Genomic DNA, 21,175 nt, shown 5'->3' with positions numbered 1-21,175 from the left:
GCTTATAATGGTTCCTTTATGTCGATTGCCAAGTTTAATGTATCACAGCAGGTGGAATTCTGCTAAAGGATAAGCTAAGAGCAGAGAACGGCGGCTTTGGCAAGTGTGGGAATGAGATTTCAAATCTATCGCAATGTGGTATACTTAGGTTTGGCCTTGCTTCTTGACAAAGTTCTTCACGGCCTCCTCATACTGTTGGATGCTTACGTAGGTTAAGTACTGCGTACCACAGAGCTTACTCGATATCCTAAGCTTTACAAAGGCTTGCGAGGCGGCCAACCTTGCTGTAACATTTTTGACCCAATAAGTAGTAACCCATACTAAAACGTGCTCGTCAGCCCATGTAAGCTCCCTGCATCAGATTTTCAGATGTTGTGTTCTATCAACATATATACATCAAAGACCGGGACTCTGCCCACATTATTCCACAATTATATACAAGGCTCATGTCCCAGCCACATCACTTTTCAAGTATGATTCCCCAGAACAGAGGTAGTCAACATGGGTACTTTGCCGAAAAGAAAACAACACCTTGATGGACCATGCCAGATATACTCCGTACCGTACTAAGCTCTTCCAAGTACACATGGCCGCTACTCTGATAGTCGAGTGGCTTGCATGGCACTCAGCTGGAAGACATGCTCAAAGAGAAGCACAATTCTTTTTTTACATTGGGTCTCGCTATCCAATAAGCTGCGATTAGCTCGGACATGTTCTTACTTTATTTTCTTCTCAAGTAGGCTGCTGCTGCTTGATAGTGTTTGGGTACTGAGAGAACAATAAACGGTATATGACGTTAGCTTTGAAGCATCTTCTAGGTAATCAGTACCGACTACCTAAAACTTGTCTAGAGAATAATGATAAAACTCGATTGCGCACGACCTCGACTTTGGTCAATCTTCAGGAATATGAGATATAGATTGTAGACCTGGAGTAAACTTGCTACGCGAACATGGCCGAGTGGCCGAGTGGCTTGGGTTATAGCATTCGCCCACTCTCTGCACAGTTTTTCTTTTTTTTCCATGCAACGTGCCATGGGTTCGAACCTGAATGGCCGAGATGCATACACACCTCCAGGGCTGCCGCTAGGTAGACATGGCACCTACTTCATAGAGGTAGTTCTGCTCCTTCCTCCCGAACAACCTCTGAAAAGGGAAGGTACCAGCTTGCGCTCGGTACACGACGCATACAGTCGCTTTCTAGCCAACACGCTGCTGATTGACGGTTTGAATAAGCTTTTATTGTTGTCCCTCTTTAAACTAGACTCCAATGGTTTCGGAGCCCTGATCGTCTGAGGTGTGGACCTGCATTGCGTGTTCCGGATGCCCTCTGATGTCGACATCTCCCGCGCCAAGGGCACCACCATCTGCTTCCGAGCAAATAACAGCCCGCGGGACGGGAAGATCACCGATTATCGCCTGCGATCAACAGTGGATAACATGAATATCACCCCATGCAGGATGCCCTGGGGTCCAGCAGAGCGGGATGATGGTGGGCCCTGCGTTCTCTCCTCGACTCCCTGAGGCCTTTGGAGTAGGGTCTGCCTGCCGCATAGAAGAGGACGAATTTCCAGGGCTCAAGTGGCTCACCTTGTCTTCCTGTCGTGCGTACATTCGTCCGTAAGAGTGTCGCTTGTCTTTGGCTTGCGTGCTTGTCTTTCTTTTCATCTTCTTTCTTAATACCACTGTCGTTTTTTGAAATCTTCTTCGGGCTTTCCCATCTACGGTCTTTTGCTCATTCGGTCGATTAAGTCCTTCGTTTTCAAAAAACTCTCCCTAATTGAATCCCGCTTTAGAGCTACCATTCTTTCGTACACGACACTCGACCTGAACTCTGACTCTGAGTATTCCGTGGTCTAGATCCAGTCTCCTTCCTTGAAGCATCAACATGAGGTTCAGCAGCATCCTTGCAGGTGCTATACTGTTTGCCAGCAGTGCTAGCGCTGTAGATGTAGACCCTATCGTCATCAAGGGGTCCAAATTCTTCTACAAGAGCAATGACACACAGTTTTATATCAGAGGCGTTGCCTACCAGCAGGACTATTCCGGCAGCCAGTCCTCGAACAGCTTCAAGGATCCTCTGGCCGATGCCGATGCTTGTAAGCGGGACGTTCCATACCTCGAGAAGCTTGGTACCAACACAATTCGTGTATATGCCGTCGACCCAACCGCGGACCATACGACGTGCATGGACCTTCTCAGCCAGGCCGGTATCTATGTGATTGCGGACCTCTCATCCCCGGGTGAATCTATTATACGTAACGACCCAAAGTGGGATAGCGACCTTTTCAACCGATACGTCACTGTGGTTGACGCTCTGGCCAAATATACCAACGTCATCGGGTTCTTTGCTGGAAACGAAGTATCAAATACGAAACAGACAACGGATGCTAGTGCTTTCGTCAAGGCTGCAGTGAGAGACATGAAGGCATACATCAAAGCAAAGAACTACCGACCAATGGGTGTCGGCTATGCTACCAATGACGATTCGTCAATCCGTGAGAAGATGGCCGATTATTTCAACTGCGATAATGCGGAGGAGAGCATTGATTTCTGGGGCTACAACATCTACTCCTGGTGTGGTGATTCTAACTACGATGAGTCCGGTTACTCGACTCGTACTGATGAGTTCCGCGACTACTCGGTCCCTGTTTTCTTCGCTGAGTATGGTTGCAATGCGGTTGAGCCTCGCAAGTTCACCGAAGTCTCCGCGCTCTATGGGCCGAAGATGGCTGATGTCTGGTCCGGTGGTATTGTTTATATGTACTTTCAGGAGGCCAACAACTACGGTATGTGTTTGGTGGTTCTATCTGTCCTGCGTTCTGCGACTAATGATCCGCAGGGTTGGTTAGCATTGATGGCGACAAGGTAAGCACTAGAGCCGACTATAGCTATCTTTCCCAGCAGCTGGCTAGTGCTACTCCCTCTGGGACCAAGAAGAGCGAATACACCCCAACAAATAGTGCTCTTCAGTCATGCCCACCGGTCAACGGCGATTGGCTTGCAACTGCGAGTCCCCTTCCACCCTCGCCAAACGGCGACCTTTGCTCGTGCATGGAGGACAGCTTAAGCTGCGCATTGAAGGACACTGTATCGGGCGACCAGATCGAGAAGCTCTTTGAGACCGTCTGCGGCTATGATGTCTGCGAGGGAGTGACTACCAATGCAACCACCGGCAAGTATGGCGCGTACAGTGTCTGCAGTCCCAAGCAACAGCTGTCTTATGCTATGAATCTCTACTACGAGCAACAGTCTGCCAAGGGCAAGGCCCAGTCTGCTTGCGATTTCAACGGCGCTGCATCCACTCGGACTTCCAGCAGTCCCAGCGGCACTTGCTCCGCGCTTTTGAAGGAGGCTGGCAATTCCGGTACAGGCACTGTAACTAGCTCCCCGACTGGGGTTGCGGGTGCGGCCGCGGTTGGCTCCTCTGGTAGTGCATCAGCGTCGACCTCTGAGGGTGCTGCATACATGAATGCTCCCGGGAGAGTCACAGTTGGTATCTGGCAGCTCGGTTTGTATGTGATTACAGCCATTGCTGCCGGGGCTGGTATGGTTCTACTGTAGATTTTCCGCTCTGTGTACATTAGCGGCGTGCGGTCTCTAGTCCCGGCATTGTGCGAACAGAGTATATGCATGGTTCCCTTGTGGTTGCGGCTATAATGTTCATGCTGTGAATCCGGCCGGGAGTGAGAGGTTCAGGCCTTGCCCAAAAACATGTATCCCTATTATCCCTAGCAGGTGGACGGCGTTTATATACTCCGTATGAGTCCTACTTGATCCATTGGGTCGTGAGTGCTCTTCCATGAGTTCCCTGTATGGTAGATTGTAGGGTTTCTTCGGGAATTATGGTTCTGCTGGGCGAGTTTCTTGAATTTCGTGTTGTCGGAGATCATGATATAAATATATCACTGATGCCAGCATAATCAGAGACAAATCCATAAGTACCGACCCGGCAGTGTTCAGTACCTATCCTTGTTTTAAATGCTGGTAAGTCGCTCATAGGTAGATCTGGTAAACAAACAATTAGCAGCAGCAGCGACGAACAAACAGAGAAACTCACTGAAGACGACCTTCTGCTGTAAGCAGTTTTTCGACTGGTAGCTTGCTGATTTACTAACTTATTTAGCTGAGGCTCTCCAACAATCAGGCCCGGGTGGTCTAGTGGTATGATTCTCGCTTAGGGATTAACCCAAGCATATCTGCGAGAGGTCCCGCGTTCGATCCGCGGCTCGGGCCCTGACCCTCATTTTTCTTTTTTGTGGTTGTAGATTTCCCTCCTTCCATGGTACTAACATCTGTTTATTTTTTCCTAGACATAATACCTACTACAGAAATGGTGGACGGATAGACAACCCCCAAGTAGAAAGCAAGTAAACACACACATCCTGCAGACTGTACCTTAATGCCGGCTGTCGAGATATATCACCTCCGTCCTGCATAATCACAGCAGCCTGGGTCACCTGGATGCGGTTGCCATGTCAACCACCAACTTCTAACTTTATACTCGGACTATCAACGTGAGGCCATCTTCTCAGCAAACGGATGATATATACATTATTCTCGTCCTCAACCAAGAAAGCAAAGATATAGAAGACCTACATCGTCTTCGTTGCCCTACTTCTCTCTCGCAGTCTCGCAGTCACAATCGGAGACGCGGGACAAGCTGCACAACACTCAGAGGGAAGCCGCAGGACGGGCAACGAATCATGGCAAGACTCAACGCAACGCCGGCGAAGCAGACAACTGCTCGGAGATTGACAAAATTATCTGAGAAGAAGGAACCACACACCTCCGTCCGACGCATATTCAAAGATCGGTCACCAACAATAGAAGCAGAAGAAGACAGGGAGGAACAATGGAGGATAGCAACCGATGCATGGGCCAAAGACAGATCTTATGGATTTGGAGGAAGACCACCGCTGGGAAGAAATCGATCACAACGGGAAAAGAAGGCGACTTTGGCAGCGAACTTCAACATACTTCCCGATAGTGACGGGTCGAGCGACGTGGACGAGGACTACAAATCCTCCACGAGCTCTGCCCCCGAGGAGGCAGTCAAGACGACAGTCCCGCTGAAGCAAGCACATGTCAACTCACTCCTGCTCCCACTGTCGCAACAACCACGAAACCGACCAACTCAAAAACTGGAAACATACGACTATGCGAAGGAGAACGACCCCATTGACGGGGAGGAAGAGGAAAATGCACAGCCAATATCCAGGCATTCATCCAATGCCTCTTCGCGGTATTCGCCAACAAGGAGGAATGCCCGCCAGGATATGGAAGAGAAGGAGGGAAACCTCCGATTTCTGAGTTATCGCCAGTCACAAGAGTCTAATTCAGAAGATGAAGAGGGAGACAAGAGCTTTAGTTCCCTGGATGATTTCATAGTCAGTGACAATGAGGAGCTGAGCTATCATGAAACATCTGCAGACGAACTAGAGGAGGAAGAGATCCCGAAAAGGATTTCTCCCCCAAGACCAAGGCGAAGGTTGTTAAGAGGCAGACGACCAAACCCTGAAGCAGAGCTCAGGGAGGCTTTGATGAACCCTTCATACAAAGATGACCTCTGCTTAGAACCATCCCTGCCAGCTACGATGACAATACCAACCCCCCAGCTGAAACCAAAACCTGAGAAATCACACGTGAAAGATTCCAAAATGACCAAAGCCAAAGTGCTGAACCTGGAGGACTCTGATACTGACTCCCAGCTTCAAAGAAACAGGTGAGTGGTTTCAGGCGATTTTTAGGCCATTATATCACTTCATTATCTGTTGCACGCTGCTAATACCCGACAAGTACTGCGGCACATATTGATTCACCCACAAAGAAATCAGAAGCTTCTCTGGCGGTGCTGGAAACACCACCTCCCAGTCCCTCTAAGAGCCTTCTTCGGTCACCAACGAAGGGCAGGATCTGCATACCACCAACCCCATACCGCGAGAGCGTTGATGCTTTCTGGAGCCAAGACGCCACCAATGACTGGATCGACCAACATTCTCCGCAGAAAGAAGAAAAGAAATTAGAGCAGTATCTACGAGAATTTGAGGAGTCAGATGATGATACCAACTCCGAAAACATGCGAAGACCCCGTGAAAGGCAGAGAGAGCCCAAAACTCCAAGCAAGACGGCATTGAAGAGAGCAGAGACAGAGAAGAAGAAAGCTGCTCTAGCACGCAAGAAGTCGTTTGACAACAAGAAGGCGCAAATCGCAGATGACTTTCTCAAGGTTCTAGATGAGGCCGTTTCTGGAGGCCAAATCCAAAAGCTCGCAGAGGAAACGGGCGGTGTCCGGATCATCTGGAGCAAAACCCTGCTGACTACGGCCGGACGTGCCAACTGGAAACGCGAGAAGATTGGAAAAGAGCCTCGAACATCAGAAAGCGGATCTGAACCGTCAACGCTGATCAAGCAGCATGCTACAATTGAGCTTGCAGAGCGCATCATCGACAGCGAGGATCGACTGATCAACACAGTGGCACATGAGTACTGCCATCTGGCGAATTACATGATTTCAAACATCCACAACAACCCCCATGGGGCAAGCTTTAAGCTTTGGGGTCGCAAATGCAAAGAAGCCTTGAAAGACCACCCTGTGTACGGCGGAAGAGTCGAAGTGACGACGAAACACAGCTACCAGATCGATTACAAATATGTCTGGAGTTGCGTTGACTGCGGTCAGAACTATGGCCGGCATTCCAAGAGCATTGACACTGCCAAATCTCGCTGCGGCGCATGCAAAGGCCTTTTGCAGCAGATCAAGCCGAAGCCAAGAAATGTCTCACCCAGGAAGAAGCAACCGACTCCTCCGTCAGAGCGGTGCGAAAAGAAATCAGTGGAGGATATGGCGAAAGTGTTTGGCGAAGTCAGTTTGTACAGTTAATGAGCGGAGGTGGAGGCTTGACTGGCCTGCTGTCTGTCCCTTTGGAAACATTTGTCTCTCCTTCAAAGTTACAGGATTTAGTCATTTCTCCGACATATAACTATAGCGCTCCTTATGATGACATGATGAATTTATCTCATATCTACTGACGATCTGGATCATCCTTCTTCCTACCTCCAGGATCCCACCTAACAATTCTTGGAAACAGGTAAAAGCAAGCAAGCTTATTTGATGGTGGTAATGTAGATAGAGGCAACATTTGACATTGTACTTGGAAACATAGTCCCCAATGTCTCAAACATTGTTTATATGTTTTCATTTCTCAGTTTGCGGATATCTATTCATAGATTCACCCACATTCTGCCAAAGTACCTCTCTAGTCTTCTGATTGATTATCTCCCCCATACTTTTCCCAGATATCATGCCGAGAACTCGCAACCTCCTTTCTTGTGCCAGAATGTTACCTGTCATACCTTCAGGATAATCGTGTCACCAGGACACTTTGGGTTTCTTTCCCAGGCACTAACGCCAAGTCGCGTAGTCCTCCTTTGGCAAAACTGATATATTGATTGCTCATTTTATTGACCATTGGCCAGATGTGACGCGGACGCCGACTGGGTGCGCAATGCGGCCTCTGCAGATGTGAAATTTTTGGCCAGCGACCTTTGTTTGAAGTTTTCTTCCCGACTGCCGACTGCGTTCCCATGGAGCAAGTTGAAGACCTAGGCATCTTACCTCCGGAATGGTGGAGAAAGTGGAGGAGAAGATTTGAATGGTTCAACGAAGATGGCGAAATGCTTCTGAAACCAGCGACCTCTGCGGGCCACGATGGCGTGCGCAGGACCTTGGACAAGAGGTTCGACTACAGCATACAGGAGCCTCGGGCTGAGGAGGGCCTAGAGACCGTGATGGAGGAAGAAAGAAGAGCTTTTGAGGGGATGCTTCGGTCGATGCTGGCTTTCCGGCCGGAGGAAAGAGCGACAGCGCAGCAGGTATTGCACTCAGAATGGACGAAGGGCTGGGTTCTATCGGCTCTGGAACAGAGTAGGAGCACCTCTGCTTTCTTAGGAAGCTAAACAAAAGGTACAAGGCTGAGTCTTGAGCCAGCTTTAAAAAAAAGGGAAAGATCCGCTCGTGAATTAATTATGTTGATATTTTATAACCATTATTGGTGGAGACTAATTGTGCTAGTAATGGGGTTCCTGAAGCAATCAAAGAGCGCATGTGATGACACCAGTTTCCAGACTGGAAGCGCTTCCCCAGCTCTTCTGCAACCAAAGACCAGTCCTAAGCAAACAATCCCCAGTCCCTAACCTCCAAAGTCTGCACCAACCGATCAATAGCCTCAGTAGCCACCTCCTCCTCCTTCGACAAACCCCGCGGATCCCCCGACAAATCAAACTCATCATGCGGCACATTGAAGAAAATAAGCAGATCCGACTCCTGCGCCTCCAGCCGCACAAGCAGATAATGCACCGTCACACGCGACGTCTGCGGCCCGTCCGCACTAGATCCCGCCGCCGCACCCCCAACCGAAACAGGAATCCTCCCCGTATTGGTATCCCTCCGCTGCCGCTTAGGCGTCGTCATCTGCACGACGCCCTTGTACGCATGCGCGCGCGCAGAGGCAGGGATCTTGGCTGGGGTTACCGCTGTCGCGGGGATGATCACCTGCAGGGTGTCGTCTTCGTCGCACAGGTCGCGCAGGTGGTACATGACGGCTGCTTTGTCGATTGTCTCGTGGGTGGCGGGGATGCCGCCGCGGACGGCGGCCTGCGTGTCCAGCGTTGATAGGGCCTGCTCTTGTGTGACGCGCTGGTTGACTTCGACGATGAAGCTTGAGAGTGTGGTCGGGGAGAGGAAGAGTTCTTGGTGGTCTGGGATTTCGCGGAGGGAACTGTTTCCCTAAGATGTTAGCTTGGGTGTCTGTTGAAGAGCAGGAATGTGTGGTATACTAACCTTCCGTCTACCCAGCCTTCGGGGATGATGCCCTGAATTGCGCCGCCGTAGAAGGGCTGCTCGGTAAAGGTAGCCATATCGTCTTGTTGCACGTAATTATTTTCTTTCAACGCCGGGGAAGCTGTCGGAGATAATCGAAGATCACGGACAACGCAATATTCAAAGGGCGAGCGGAAGGTGATCTGGGTGAGCTGAGTTAGACAAGGTAAGTTATTGGAAGCAGCCTCAGAGCTATTTATCATCCCATTTCTCAGAGTATCTATTGTTTCGATGCTGTTGACTGCGGTGGACGGTATTCCGCCGCAGAATGACGTCCGCCTTCGGTCGTGCCTGGAGGGGTTCCCGTTGGTCTGATTGGTCGGATTTGACTTCTATGAGTGCTTAATTGGAGAATCAATGTTTACATGTGTTCTGGACCACAGTATCCCTGAAGCACAGCTGGAGCCTACATGTCGTAGATACATGCCTACTTTACTATTTGCGCAAGACTAACTGTAGAAAGACGGTTGTCGGTCCTCCGGTTGCTGCCTCCAAGCTAGCGGATTGCTCGACGCTAAAGGTACCTCTCTACAAGATAGAAGCAAAGTGCACGGACAATCCATACAAATATCATTGGTTTCACATGTCTAACAGCTCTTCACTGAACTCATCCAATGCGATAAACCTAAATTGCTTCCCCCACTTCGCGCGAAATTCCTTTCGACGATAGGCGAAGCTCGTCACTTGCGAGAAACTCACAAGCTCGACGTTCCATCCTCGCTGCAGTGCTCGCTCCACCATCTTCATGAAGCCTCCTGAGTACTCAGCTTCCGCTGCGTCCCCCGTGGCTAGGACAATAGTCGCCGGTTCATCGGTATCCACTAGACTCTCTAGGATTTTCAGGTGCAGAATTTCGTCCACACCCTGTTCAACCCATCGCTCCTCCGGCGCATCGTTCGTTTCAGAACCGCTGCCTCCTTCCTGAGAGCTGACTCGGGGATTCTTCCGATACTTCGACTGACGACGAGTCACATGTTTCACCTTGTGAACCCGATTCAATATGTTGGCCTCGTAGCCCAGCTTTTGACTTTCGTCAATGGCTGCAAATCGATCAGAGCCAACCAAGACTCTCTTGGCAGCGGGGCGGCCACGCTCGAGAATCAAAGAGAAGTTCTGAAACGAGAGGGGTAGACGCCGAATGCGAGTCTTCACAGGTATATTGCGAGCTAGCTTCACAGAGTCATGAAAGCCAACCATAATCTTATGCGAAGTTAGTCATGATCATGGAAATGATGGCGTACCGAATACTCACATTGGACATATCCACAAAGACATGGATGGGACGAGACGCTTGATCGTTCGATTTAGTGCTTTGAGACCGGCCAACTTGAGCCACCGCTTCCGCGTACTCAGGAAATTTCTTCAGGAGTTTGGTAAGGAGACCAACTTTTCGGTCTGCTGCCGACTTATACGCAATGGGCTGCGCACGAATAGGACCAGTAGGCAAGCTCTTGACAGTTTCAGCAGTCAGGGATCCATCCAGCTCATCAAAAGAGGATGGCGGAGTGTCGCACGGCTCAGCATTGGACGCCGTTGTGCAGACTTGAAGGGGGATGAAGGACACGGCACCCCGGTTTTTCAACAAGGGTGGGTCAAAGACACTGAAGTTGCCATCGGACTCTGCTTCCGCACTACTCTCCGACGAGCTGGCGTCCGAAGCTTTCGATTGAGGGTTCTGACAGGCTGTGCTGTTTTCTGCTACAGCTTTCTTTTTGGGGAGTTGGGCTTCGTAGGCATTTGAACCAAGGATCGGCCTAGGGGCCGGACGAGACGTCTGTTCGATAGTATGCTCGGCAGATTTTGCATTGGCTAAAGGTCTCTTGAGTATCTGAATCGGGTTGCATTTCTGCTGTTCAGCACAAGTAGCCCTAGGAGCCTGAGACTGTTCTGTCTTCACGTCTGGTGAACTCCCACGGCCAAGGAGATCCCAGAGAGGGCCGAAATCGCCTAGCCTCGGATAGCTAGCGTCCGAATCGCTGGCACTTTTCTTGGTGTCGTCTTTCTCGAAGGTAGCAGGCACGTTGGTGTGGCCAACTAGATGGGATTGCTCACGCCCGTTGTACGCAGGCGAACGTAGCAGATTCAACACCGAAGTGAAGTCCCAGTTCGAAGCTGTCTCAGCAGATGATGGCATTGACAAGTAACGCGATGGTTTATGTTGATATGTATGCTTAAGAGTTGTGCAAGTGTCGAGGCGCTTCTCAGATAATGCGGGGTTTCGAAAGGATCACAAAGAACGGTAAACTAAACTGGAGCGACAATACGATAAAATGACTAGAGATGACAATGTGATAACAAACAACAAGATGAAAAGGTAGAGCAGGTCAACATGGTTGTCGCTACAATTGCACAAGACAACGTTGCTGCCAGAAGCATTGAAGGAAACGTAGATGATGGATAAGGCAGATCGGGCATACACCATGACCCTTCCCTTGCAGATGACTCGATGGGTGGCGATTATTCTGTCGATTCCCACCGCCTTCTCTCTCCTCCAAATCAAAAACTCATTTCCACAAACGGTATAGCCTTCCCGGAGGCCGCAATGACAGATAATCCGATACAAACACGGCTGCAAAATTGCCAAGAATATTGCTAACCTCATGTGGGCTAGCTGTTAATCATCCGGACGTCATAACTTCATAACATGGTTCAACCATATTACTGCTCTGATGGTTGTGGCTTAAACTCCAACGTCAGAACTCAAGTCTCATGATGGCTGCGCACGAGTCAGGGACAAGCTTCGTAATGGTGACGTTAGATCGACCATATGTCATGTCCGAGGCACAGGGCTCGGCGATGGCAAGTTGTGGGGTATCTATTACTGGCTGCAAGCACTTGTGAATTATGACAGAGTATGTACCTGGGATAGTCGCAATCCTGGTTACAGATATCGCAAGATACAGGTTGCTCAAACGACGTCATTGAAGCTGTCAGTCTCAGGGGTCCAAATGGCAGGCAGAGAAAGATATAAAGGTCTCGTTCGACCAGTGTAGAGCTCCTTCATCATCAACAACAATCACAACAATCCAAACAATTCACAAGCACGCAAACACTTTTCGAATATTCAAACCAATCTTACTTTATCCCTATCAAACCATCTTCAAAATGTCTGACGCCGGTCGCAAGGATTTCTCTACCAGTATGTGATATGCAACTCCATACATTGCAACCATTGTTACAGTTCACTAACACAGACGTGCAGAGGCCAAGGAGGAGATCACTCCTGACTCCACCAAGTCCACCCAGCAGAAGATCAAGGAGGGCTTTACTGATACTGGCGACCGTGTCGCTCGTGGTCTGCAGACCGACCAGAGCAAGTCCGGCACTCAGGAGGCTTTCGACAAGACTCAGCGTTCCCATGACAACCATGCCCACGGCGGTGCCGGCGGATCCATGTGAGTATTCTTCAAACAGACTGAGCTTGCAACTAGTTCTGACTTGTCTTCGTGCAGTGGTGACAAGGTCAAGAACGCCGTCGGCCTCGGCAACCACTAGATATACTGTGTTGGAAGCGAATGGATAGCCTGCGGCAGCTTGATATCATCATTCCATTATGAGTTCACGACAGTACTTCGGAAACCATGCTTTCATACCCTATGTCGTTATTAGTTACGAATGATATGTCTTCATGATTGAAAGTAGCTCACATGCTCGCCTATATCCGTAATTCATCTCTTCTCCACTAAACTCTCAAACATCGAGTCCCGTCGCTCAATGAGTTGGTTCAATTCTCGCTCGAGCTGCCTGTATTGTGCCCGAGCGCCCTGAATGTCCTTCGGCAGATCATGGAACATTTTTAATCGGTGGTCCAGACTCTGAATGATGTCTTTCAGTTGGCTTATTTGCTTCTCTTCTGTGACCAAGTCTTCGATTGTAGGACCTTTGCTGCTGTTTCTTCCCAAAGTTGCTAACCTGTCTTGGTATTCGGTAAGTTTTGCAGTGAGCATTTTGGTACTCCTCGACCACTCCGCGGTCTGAGCCGGGAGGTCTGCAGGTACTTCGAATGCAGGATCGGACTTGAGTTGATCAAGTTGTTCCTGTAGAGCGGCCAGTTCCTTTTCCAGATGTTTTTGTAGCATGTCAACCTTAGAAAGTTCCTCCTGAGCATCAAACTCCTCTACTGTGAGCTCGATGATTGACTGACCAAGGTCTTTGGTCCCTGTGCGTAAAGCCCCCAGGACAGCAGTCGTCTCCGCCAAATCGTCGAGATCACGTTTTCCATTCTCACCGAGGCAAAGCTCCAGCTCATCCAGTAGTTCTTTCTTCTGTTTATCCTCAGCTTCCTCGCGCTCTCTGAATTCCCGAATCGCTTCCTCGCGCGCACGGTGGAGCAATGCGGCCTCTTCGTCCGCTGCGTCATTAGCAGCAGCAAGAGCTAAAAGTGTACGCAAGGTGTCTTCATTTCGTTCAAAATTCGGTACTGGATTCGGCGAGTATTGGCGACTTAGCCACGAATTCACATATGCCCAGTCTTTGGCCTGAATGGCTGCTTGACGTGCCTTTGCGGGGGAAAGGAGCGGGCTGTCCATCGCCAGGCTGTCCAAGTAACCTCCTGACTGGTATGTAGAGAAGCAAAATTGTAAACCGGACCGCAGCGATCAATTCCCGCGTGTAATCGAGCTTTACCAATTATGCCACCGGCGTTCCCATAGGATCGACTCGAGATGTGGTGGATTGGAATCAGGAGCGGGGATTGTTGTGGTCCGACTTCCCGCTTTCACTGTAGTGACCTCCTGGATACATCATCCTTCGACAGTTCACCGGTCTGACTTTTAGTCGGATAGCCCACCATGGAAAGCTACTTTCCTCCGGGAGCTACAGCTAACCACTCCTCCATACGTGCTTCTTCCCCGGCCTCCACTCCCTTGTCGCCGCCTACACAGCGATCGAATGCCTTGTCAAACCGACTGACAAGTGTACTGTCTGCCTCCTATGCGGACTCCGATATACGCGATGCGCTGGAGACACTCAGTCTTCGGGGCGTACATAACACGGCAGAGACACGAAGGCAGCTGCGCTTAGATGTGCAAAAAGAAGTGGTGGAATGCAATGCAGAGATCGTTCGAGATTTCGGCAAGGTCGCGGAGGTGAGTCCTTTCGCATCTTGGGCGGCATAAGAGCGACGTTTGAAGCGGGTGGCTAACATAGTCCAAATTGGTAGCAATTGCAAAGGATCGGAACCGTGATATCAAGCCTGAATCAAACATGTGAAGAGATGCGGCAGCACATTGTCCGAGCTAAACAGGACACGGCACCGGTCATCGAGGAAGCATCTGCACTGATGAACCAGAAGAAGGAATCGGAGACAAAACAACAACTTCTCGATGCGTTCGTGAAGCACTTCGTCGTTTCAGACGATGATCTACTTGTTCTCACATCGGCAGAGGAGCCAATTGACGACCGCTTTTTCGATGTTCTTGATCGGGTAAAACAGGTGCACCATGATTGCGAGGTCCTACTGGGAGGGGAGAACCAAAGACTGGGCCTGGAATTGATGGAGAAGAGCTCCAGGAATCTGAACTCCGCATACCAGAAACTCTTCAGATGGATACAGAAGGAGTTTAAGTCCTTAAACCTCGAAGATCCGCGGATTAGCGGTTCAATCAGGCGCGCTTTGCGCGTTCTGGCCGAACGACCGAGCCTCTTCCACAGCTGCTTGGACTTCTTCGCCGACGCACGAGATTATGTCCTGTCCGACGCCTTTCATTATGCCCTAACCGACGCCGTCTCCGGCTCTGGGGGTGACCGCAACGTGAAGCCGATTGAGTTTTCTGCTCATGATCCTTTGCGGTACGTCGGCGATATGCTGGCATGGGTCCACTCTACGACTGTATCCGAGAGAGAGGCCTTGGAAGCTTTGTTCGTAGCAGATGGGGAGGAAATTGCCAAAGGGATCCAGGCTGGCTTGAGCAGCGAACCCTGGTCACGTATTGATGAGGGAGAAGAGGTTTCCTTTGATGGCCAGAAAGCCCTCAGCGACCTCGTGAATCGTGATCTAGTCGGAGTGTCTCGAGCTTTACGGCAGCGGGTTGAATTGGTGATTCAGGGCCACGACGAGCCAGTCACTTGCTACAAAGTTGTCCACTTGCTTTCGTTCTATCGAGCCACCTTTTCCAGACTGCTGGGAACGAAATCCAATTTGGCAGACATGATGCAGACACTAGAGAACTTTACTTTTGCCCGCTTCGAAAGCATTATACGCGAGCAAGTCAATATACTCTCTAACGATCACGCTGCCTTGACTCCACCGGACGACCTTTCCGCGCCGGAGTTCTTCCTTGATGCCTTGGAAGAACTGACCTCCCTCATGAAGACCCATGACGCTTCACTCGGGGCAGAAGATGCGAAATCTGAAAGCACAGCGGATAACAAATTTACACCCGTCCTCCGTGTCGCGTTTGACCCTTTCCTGGAACTGGCCAAATCTTCAGCGGCCGAGCTCCCCGACGCAACAGCCCGAGCTATCTACATCACCAACGTTCTCCTAACAGCACGCTCAACGATCTCTGCCTTCCCATTCGCAAGTGCAACACATCTGAATTCAATCTCTACAGCACTGTCTAGCCTGCGAATGGAATTGCTTGAAATCCAACACCGCTACCTACTGGATGCTTCTGGCCTGGGCATCTTGTTGGCTGCCCTCGAGCCTTTCTCTCCATCCTCAACAACTTCAAAACCGGAATCTGAGGGAAAAGATGGCCACGCACTGCCACAGGCCGATAAACAACCCACAGACATCGCTGGGATAGCTGACCTTCCCGCCTTCCAGCCAGAAGCCCTCATCGCCGTCAGCCAACAGCTCGATGACTTCCTTCCCTCAGCCCTGATGGATGCTACGGATAACTTGAAACACCTGCAGAGTGCCAGTTTCGTTCAGAGCGTCACGGAAGAAGCAGTCGAGGCTTTCTGCCGCGACTTTGAATTTGTGGAGGGCATGATCATCGGCGCGGACGAAGCTAAAGGTAGAGTCGATATTAAACGGACGGAGGATGGAAGTGACGCTGGCGTTGAGGATGATGTTGTCTCTTCGAGCGGAAGGGTACCTGATGGTGATGAGCAGGAATCCGGGCTTAGGAGGCTCTTCCCTCGTACTACGGGCGAGATCCGGGTGTTGCTGAGCTGATCGCTATGAGACTGCTTCCGTCATTACTGATGGTGGTGAGTCGTGTATATAGGTGCTTCATCTACATACTCATCTACTCGAACCTAGTTCTTCATGATGGTTTTAGCTGCGTGCTCTACTAGTGCTAAAGGTACATTACACCGGCAGGCAATATATGCTTCGTTGCGATGTTGAAGAGATCACACCCGTCGGATCATAATACCGTAAGGGTCCCGATCACGTTCACTTACGTCGACAGCGCAACTAGGGTCCTTGTAGACCTCCTCGTAACTCCCGAGCACGCTTGCTCCTCCTTGCCTGAAAGTCTCTTCTAGAGCCTTCCGCCCTTCTTCGCGCTGGGCCTCCCATTCCTCCTTGAGGGTAGCGGCTAGCTTCTGACGCATGACGGCATGCAAGTATCCCCTTTCGGTATTGGAATGCGCGAGCGCAATAACAACCGAGCCACGCTCAATGGCCGACAGCGCTTCATGGTGACTCAACTCGCCTGTGAACAGAAGATCTGGCAGGCTGCCAGAACTCATAAGGATACTAGATCCAGAACCCGGGCAGATGCCGATGGTGCGGATCTTAATTAAGTCGACCGGGACAGTCTGTGGGATCGCGATCGGGATACCGCCCGGGTGGCCGACGCCTTGTGCTATGCGGTCGACGATGGTGGTGAGAGGCTGGGAAGTCTCGAAGGTAACGAGACGGCCCATACCGGCTGATTCCATACCTTCAGGGACTGGGGATGGAGATGGATGGATTGTGCTTCGGACGTGGGGGGATGCGGAGGAGGGGGATACGGATGCTGGCCGAGGTTGGGGATACGTTGGCTGGGAGTAGTGTTGGGAGGTGGACGCAGCGAGAGAGGGAGACGAGTCGGTGGATGGAGCAATTGCGCCGGTAACGACATCGCAAAGCCAGTCTGCCATCCCACCGGGGGTAGCATCCACAGCTGTATGCGGAGAGTACACGCTGATGCCCTCCGAGGCGAGCCGCAGCAGTGTCTGTTGCTGTGTGTCATTGAGAGTGAGAGACTTCAGTCCTCGAAAGATGATGGGGTCTGCGTAACAAAAACCAGGTTAGCGAATATGCTGGTAGCCCGTAGACGATTGCCGGGCATAATGCATACGGTAGGCCACAACCACTGAATCCTTCCGCTTGATAGCTTCATCTGCCACAGCCTTTGTGAGATCAATGGTCAGAAGCACTGAATTCTTTTGCCGCCGAGCCGGATGGAAGGGAGCTTCCAGAAGCACTGGGTGACGACTGTATGAGCAATTGGGACACTATGACATAATACAGGCAATCTCACAGCCAGTGTTGTCAAAGCTCTTGTCTGCTAATGACTCCGGATAGCTGTAGGAAAATTAGCAAAATCGCAATTGAGAAGAAATGCCAGTGATGGCAGGACTGAAGTAAGGTGTAAGCATACAGCTTCTTCATAGAGCTCACAACCGCCCGAGTGAAAGGTGACGAGGTAGTCGACATTGTTGAGAGCCGGCGCAGTGCTACTCGGGAGAAAGAACTCATGAAAGGATGCAATAATCTTCAGCAAGTGATGTTGCGCACAGTATATGTCTTTGAAAGAAGATCCTAGCAAAAGGTAAACTCCAAACGATAAGAGAGGGGATAGCTTGCGCCACGCCGATAGATACTACACCAGCCACAGGATGCAGGTGATCAGATAAAACTGAGCGTACAAAACAAAGGTAATCAAGCCACACGCTGTAATTTACGCCGTCACACTTTCCTGACCGAATCCGTCCGTTACGGATTCCGTCATCCATCTTCCGCGGATTGATAATATCTAATCGACTACTTCAGTATCACTTATCATTTTTCTGAGCTGTTTGCAAGATCTATTGGTTACACGCATCAACGCATCAACGCCTTGGCTTGCATATTAAAGGAAGACCCCCGCTGACCCCTCTTACTTAATGCCTGACAGCCACGCTTGATGTACTCCCGCACCACCACTTTGTTAAGCAGAAGCTGCCGGTACCTTCTCCGCACCCCCATTCGCCAAAACTCGCCTTTTTCGATCACTGCACGCTCCTTCGCGGCTATAAACGCAGCAATGGCGGACGCAACGTCGAGTGTGACACCGGAGTTACTGAAGAGTAAATTGGTTGAACAACTTCAGGCGCAGGTTGTGGAGATTGAGGATTTGTCTGGTGTGTAAAGTCTGCAGCGATGGCTACAGTGTGGAAATACTTGACTTAGGGTGTCTAACTGCTTTTTCCCTTTCATAGGTGGCTGCGGACAGGCTTTCCAGGCGATTATTGTTTCTCCGCAGTTTGAGAAGAAGAACATGCTTGCGCGCCATCGGTTGGTGAACTCGGTCTTGAAGTCGGAGATTGCTGCTATTCACGCCTGGACACCCAAGTGCTACACCCCCGAGCAATGGCAGGCCCTGCAGCAAGGAAGCGCTTGAATTCGCAATATACCAAGGTTATGACTATGGCGCTTGATCTGGGGGCGAGTTATGTTGATTGAAACGTTGTATATTCCAGATGCCCTTCATCGTACTTGGGTATCGAACAATCAGGCGCTAGGAGGATTTCTAGCGTACATCGCCTTTGGCTATAGACTACATATGATGGGAGTTATCATTGTACCATCAACAGGATCATCAAAAATCACACTGTGAATTTCTGATACCTATGTTTAGCCCAACACCTTCTCAGCCGCCGAGACTACATTCCATGATGTTAGTATATTCCTGGCAACCAAGACAATAGTAGAAAATATGCATACCGTTGACACCGGTGTTATCGGGCTCGATATAAGCCTCCTTAACCTTTCCATCCTCAACAACAAGCGCATACCGCTTGCTTCTCTGGTTCCCAAAGATTGAGCTGCTGTCGAAGGTGACATCGAGCGCCTCCGAGAACTTGCCGGTCGGGTCGCCCAGAAAGCGGATCTATCCTCCTTTTTTAGCGTCCATTGATTTTGTAGATTCGCAGTATCATGGGGAAGACTTACACCACTCTTGCCAGTGGCATCAAGGGAAACGCCCCAGGCCTTCATCCTATTAAGTCATGGTAAGCTTCGGTCACTGAGACCCAAGCATTTGGAGGCCTCAACGATCGACCATTGGCAACTTACACAAAGGGGTCATTGACTGAGACCACGAAGACCTGGCCGGCTTCCTTGAGCTTGGGGTGGTTGATATATCCTGGCACGTGGGAGCTAGAGCAAGCGGGGCCTTTTATTCGAGTCAATTAGCATTTGTCTTTCCCCTCTCGTTGATCTCATGTCGGATTGGATGCGTATGAGATGTAGGGGTTCAAGGCTGGGGGCCGCAAACGTACTGAAAGCAGCAGGGACACCGATAATAACCCCCTTTCCCTTGAGCTCCTTTGCAAGATTGACTTTGTTTCCAGGTGAACTCTCGACCAGCACGTCGAGATCTGGAATGGCGTCTCCCTTTTGGACGAAGGCTGGCGCAGTGCTGTGAAACAGCGCCCTCCGGGACACGGCGCGAGGGGCGCTGGTAGCGAGGCGACGGGCAGCAAACATCTTTACGAGAAGAGGAACTGTTGAGCTCAGAATGTGGTTAGCAGCGGCTATGAGATATGTAAATGTGCCAATTCAACTGACAGATAATTGTCTCCGAGATAGACGATGAAGTGATGGATGCGTAGGGAAGGTTTGTGTACCTGGCGCGTCGTTGGGACTAGATAGCATGGCCGAGGCGCTTCACCACTACTGGACGTATTTCGTCATGGCTGCTGGTATGGCAGCATCGGGAGCCATCTAAGTTCTCCACCAACACTTTGGTTGATACGATATGTAATCGCTGACTGCCATAAATATTGCTGTGCATCTGCTTGCATTTTCCTACTACTGTATAATCGAGTCATGAGGACATTCTGGTGGTTCCAGGGTCTAGGTTAATGTATGGTCAAGAGGAGCCTCCGTCTGCAGTTCATCCCATTTCATCCCATTATGACAAAGCCTGATCTAATTGCTTATACGTGAAAGACAGTTAAGTCCAACTGTCAATAATAATTATTAAGTGGTTGGTGCAAGGGGTACTTAGTAACTAAGTGTTGGCAGCTGAGGAGAAACTGACATCTGGCTTGTATTTTCACTTAAGTCAGAATCTTCAACGACAGTCAGTATGGCAGTTTTTTGAATGAAAGAGATTCAGACCCCTGACCATACTCATTATCAACTTCTTCAAATTGTTCTCCCTGTATGCCAACTATCTTAGTATTAGGGTGATCTGCTGATGTGGCGCACAGCTCCCTGAAAACCGGGTCTGACCAAACCTCATCAGTCATAAGGGCATGTAGAAATAAAATAACCAACACTGTACACAATAAAGGGACATCAGAGGATATGTAAGAATCATACGCAGGAGTACTCCTAAATCAAAATAAAGACGAACATTCCAACCTAAGGGTTCTTACCTCTCTAGACATTTCACCTCTCCTGCCCCCAAAGCTGTCTAAATATCGGTTGTTCCCACCTCATCCACGTTCCGCGAGGGATCTGCATGAAACCAGCAATTCCAAAACTATCCATTATCCACTGAACGAATATTGGTGCGGGTAGAATATCCGCTATGTGTCTAATCCTCGACAGTTTGACTGAGTCCTTATCCACCTGCCTTATGATACCCTGGGGTACTCTACATAACTCTGGGGTCTTTCACCTACATATGCCGTAGACCACAAGAGAATATCTGCAGCAAGTTGCAGTTAATACCTTTGATGAATGAATAAGGACCAAAACTATCTATATCTGATTGACCGTTTCCTCCTATTGTGGAAGAGCGTCAGGACCCCAGAGTTAGGACGATCATAATGCATTAGACTTCCCCTCTAGCATCATCATTCGCCTATCCTCATCAATACTCCAGGGTCATAATGTCTTCCCCTCCATTGTTGTTGCTTTCTGTCTGCATCGAAATGCGCACTGACATTACTAACTTCCATGATTCTTGCATATTGTAGAGACATAGTCACGTTGGGTTTAATAAGAATACTCCGCAAGACACACAGTAGCTAATAAATAATACCAAGTTAGCAACTCACAGGCTTTGTACTTGAAACGGTTATGTTGCTTTGCATAAGTATGTGCGCTGATTCTTCCTTCACTGTGGATTTTTGATTTTTCATACCTGATTTTGTTATTTCCCCCCTTCCTCAGTCCTTACCAAGTAGATAACTCTTGGGT

The 21,175-nt window shown here is 49.8% G+C and overlaps 8 protein-coding genes and 1 non-coding gene across 9 annotated transcripts; 5 read left to right on the top strand and 4 right to left on the bottom strand.

Moving 5' to 3' along the window:
- Positions 1 to 1,887: 1,887 nt before the first annotated feature.
- Positions 1,888 to 7,958, top strand: ALT_0244 (1,3-beta-glucanosyltransferase gel4; the record flags this gene model as incomplete). Its single annotated transcript, XM_033560247.2, has 5 exons — positions 1,888 to 2,788; positions 2,842 to 3,514; positions 4,678 to 5,724; positions 5,799 to 6,864; positions 7,542 to 7,958. 5 exons carry the CDS (start codon positions 1,888 to 1,890, stop codon positions 7,956 to 7,958), a joined length of 4,104 nt encoding a protein of 1,367 aa, XP_033416138.2.
- ALT_t006 lies at positions 4,147 to 4,235 on the top strand. Its single transcript is given in 2 exon segments — positions 4,147 to 4,182; positions 4,200 to 4,235. It is a non-coding gene; the product is annotated as a tRNA-Pro (tRNA).
- A 211-nt stretch (positions 7,959 to 8,169) lies between the features above and the next one.
- Positions 8,170 to 11,014, bottom strand: ALT_0243 (uncharacterized protein; the record flags this gene model as incomplete). The annotated part of the gene is made up of 4 exons (XM_089598947.1): positions 8,170 to 8,779; positions 8,842 to 9,023; positions 9,580 to 10,080; positions 10,133 to 11,014. 4 exons carry the CDS (start codon positions 11,012 to 11,014, stop codon positions 8,170 to 8,172), a joined length of 2,175 nt encoding a protein of 724 aa, XP_089456611.1.
- A 971-nt stretch (positions 11,015 to 11,985) lies between these two features.
- Positions 11,986 to 12,375, top strand: ALT_0242 (heat shock 9/12 family protein; the record flags this gene model as incomplete). Its single annotated transcript, XM_033560244.2, has 3 exons — positions 11,986 to 12,019; positions 12,083 to 12,275; positions 12,333 to 12,375. 3 exons carry the CDS (start codon positions 11,986 to 11,988, stop codon positions 12,373 to 12,375), a joined length of 270 nt encoding a protein of 89 aa, XP_033416135.1.
- A 173-nt stretch (positions 12,376 to 12,548) lies between these two features.
- On the bottom strand, positions 12,549 to 13,409 carry ALT_0241 (uncharacterized protein; the record flags this gene model as incomplete). The annotated part of the gene is made up of 1 exon (XM_033560243.1): positions 12,549 to 13,409. One exon carries the CDS (start codon positions 13,407 to 13,409, stop codon positions 12,549 to 12,551), a length of 861 nt encoding a protein of 286 aa, XP_033416134.1.
- Positions 13,410 to 13,670: 261 nt separating this feature from the next.
- On the top strand, positions 13,671 to 16,003 carry cog6 (Golgi transport complex subunit COG6; the record flags this gene model as incomplete). Its single annotated transcript, XM_033560242.2, has 2 exons — positions 13,671 to 13,967; positions 14,042 to 16,003. 2 exons carry the CDS (start codon positions 13,671 to 13,673, stop codon positions 16,001 to 16,003), a joined length of 2,259 nt encoding a protein of 752 aa, XP_033416133.2.
- A 179-nt stretch (positions 16,004 to 16,182) lies between these two features.
- On the bottom strand, positions 16,183 to 17,476 carry ALT_0239 (Nif3-like dinuclear metal center hexameric protein; the record flags this gene model as incomplete). Its single annotated transcript, XM_033560241.2, has 4 exons — positions 16,183 to 17,048; positions 17,118 to 17,243; positions 17,301 to 17,344; positions 17,421 to 17,476. The coding sequence occupies 4 exons, from the start codon at positions 17,474 to 17,476 to the stop codon at positions 16,183 to 16,185; spliced, it is 1,092 nt and encodes a 363-aa protein (XP_033416132.2).
- A 589-nt stretch (positions 17,477 to 18,065) lies between these two features.
- ALT_0238 (BolA family protein) lies at positions 18,066 to 18,422 on the top strand (the record flags this gene model as incomplete). The annotated part of the gene is made up of 2 exons (XM_033560240.1): positions 18,066 to 18,162; positions 18,241 to 18,422. The coding sequence occupies 2 exons, from the start codon at positions 18,066 to 18,068 to the stop codon at positions 18,420 to 18,422; spliced, it is 279 nt and encodes a 92-aa protein (XP_033416131.1).
- A 233-nt stretch (positions 18,423 to 18,655) lies between these two features.
- On the bottom strand, positions 18,656 to 19,510 carry ALT_0237 (peroxiredoxin family protein; the record flags this gene model as incomplete). Its single annotated transcript, XM_033560239.1, has 5 exons — positions 18,656 to 18,684; positions 18,746 to 18,911; positions 18,974 to 19,019; positions 19,097 to 19,196; positions 19,303 to 19,510. 5 exons carry the CDS (start codon positions 19,508 to 19,510, stop codon positions 18,656 to 18,658), a joined length of 549 nt encoding a protein of 182 aa, XP_033416130.1.
- Between the last annotated feature and the right edge of the window lie 1,665 nt (positions 19,511 to 21,175).

The sequence above is a fragment of the Aspergillus lentulus genome (assembly GCF_001445615.1).
Source record: "Aspergillus lentulus DNA, contig: Alt01, strain: IFM 54703, whole genome shotgun sequence".
NCBI lineage: Eukaryota > Fungi > Ascomycota > Eurotiomycetes > Eurotiales > Aspergillaceae > Aspergillus > Aspergillus lentulus.
Note: the sequence above shows the minus strand (reverse complement) of the source record. Positions and strands in the feature narration are given on the sequence as shown.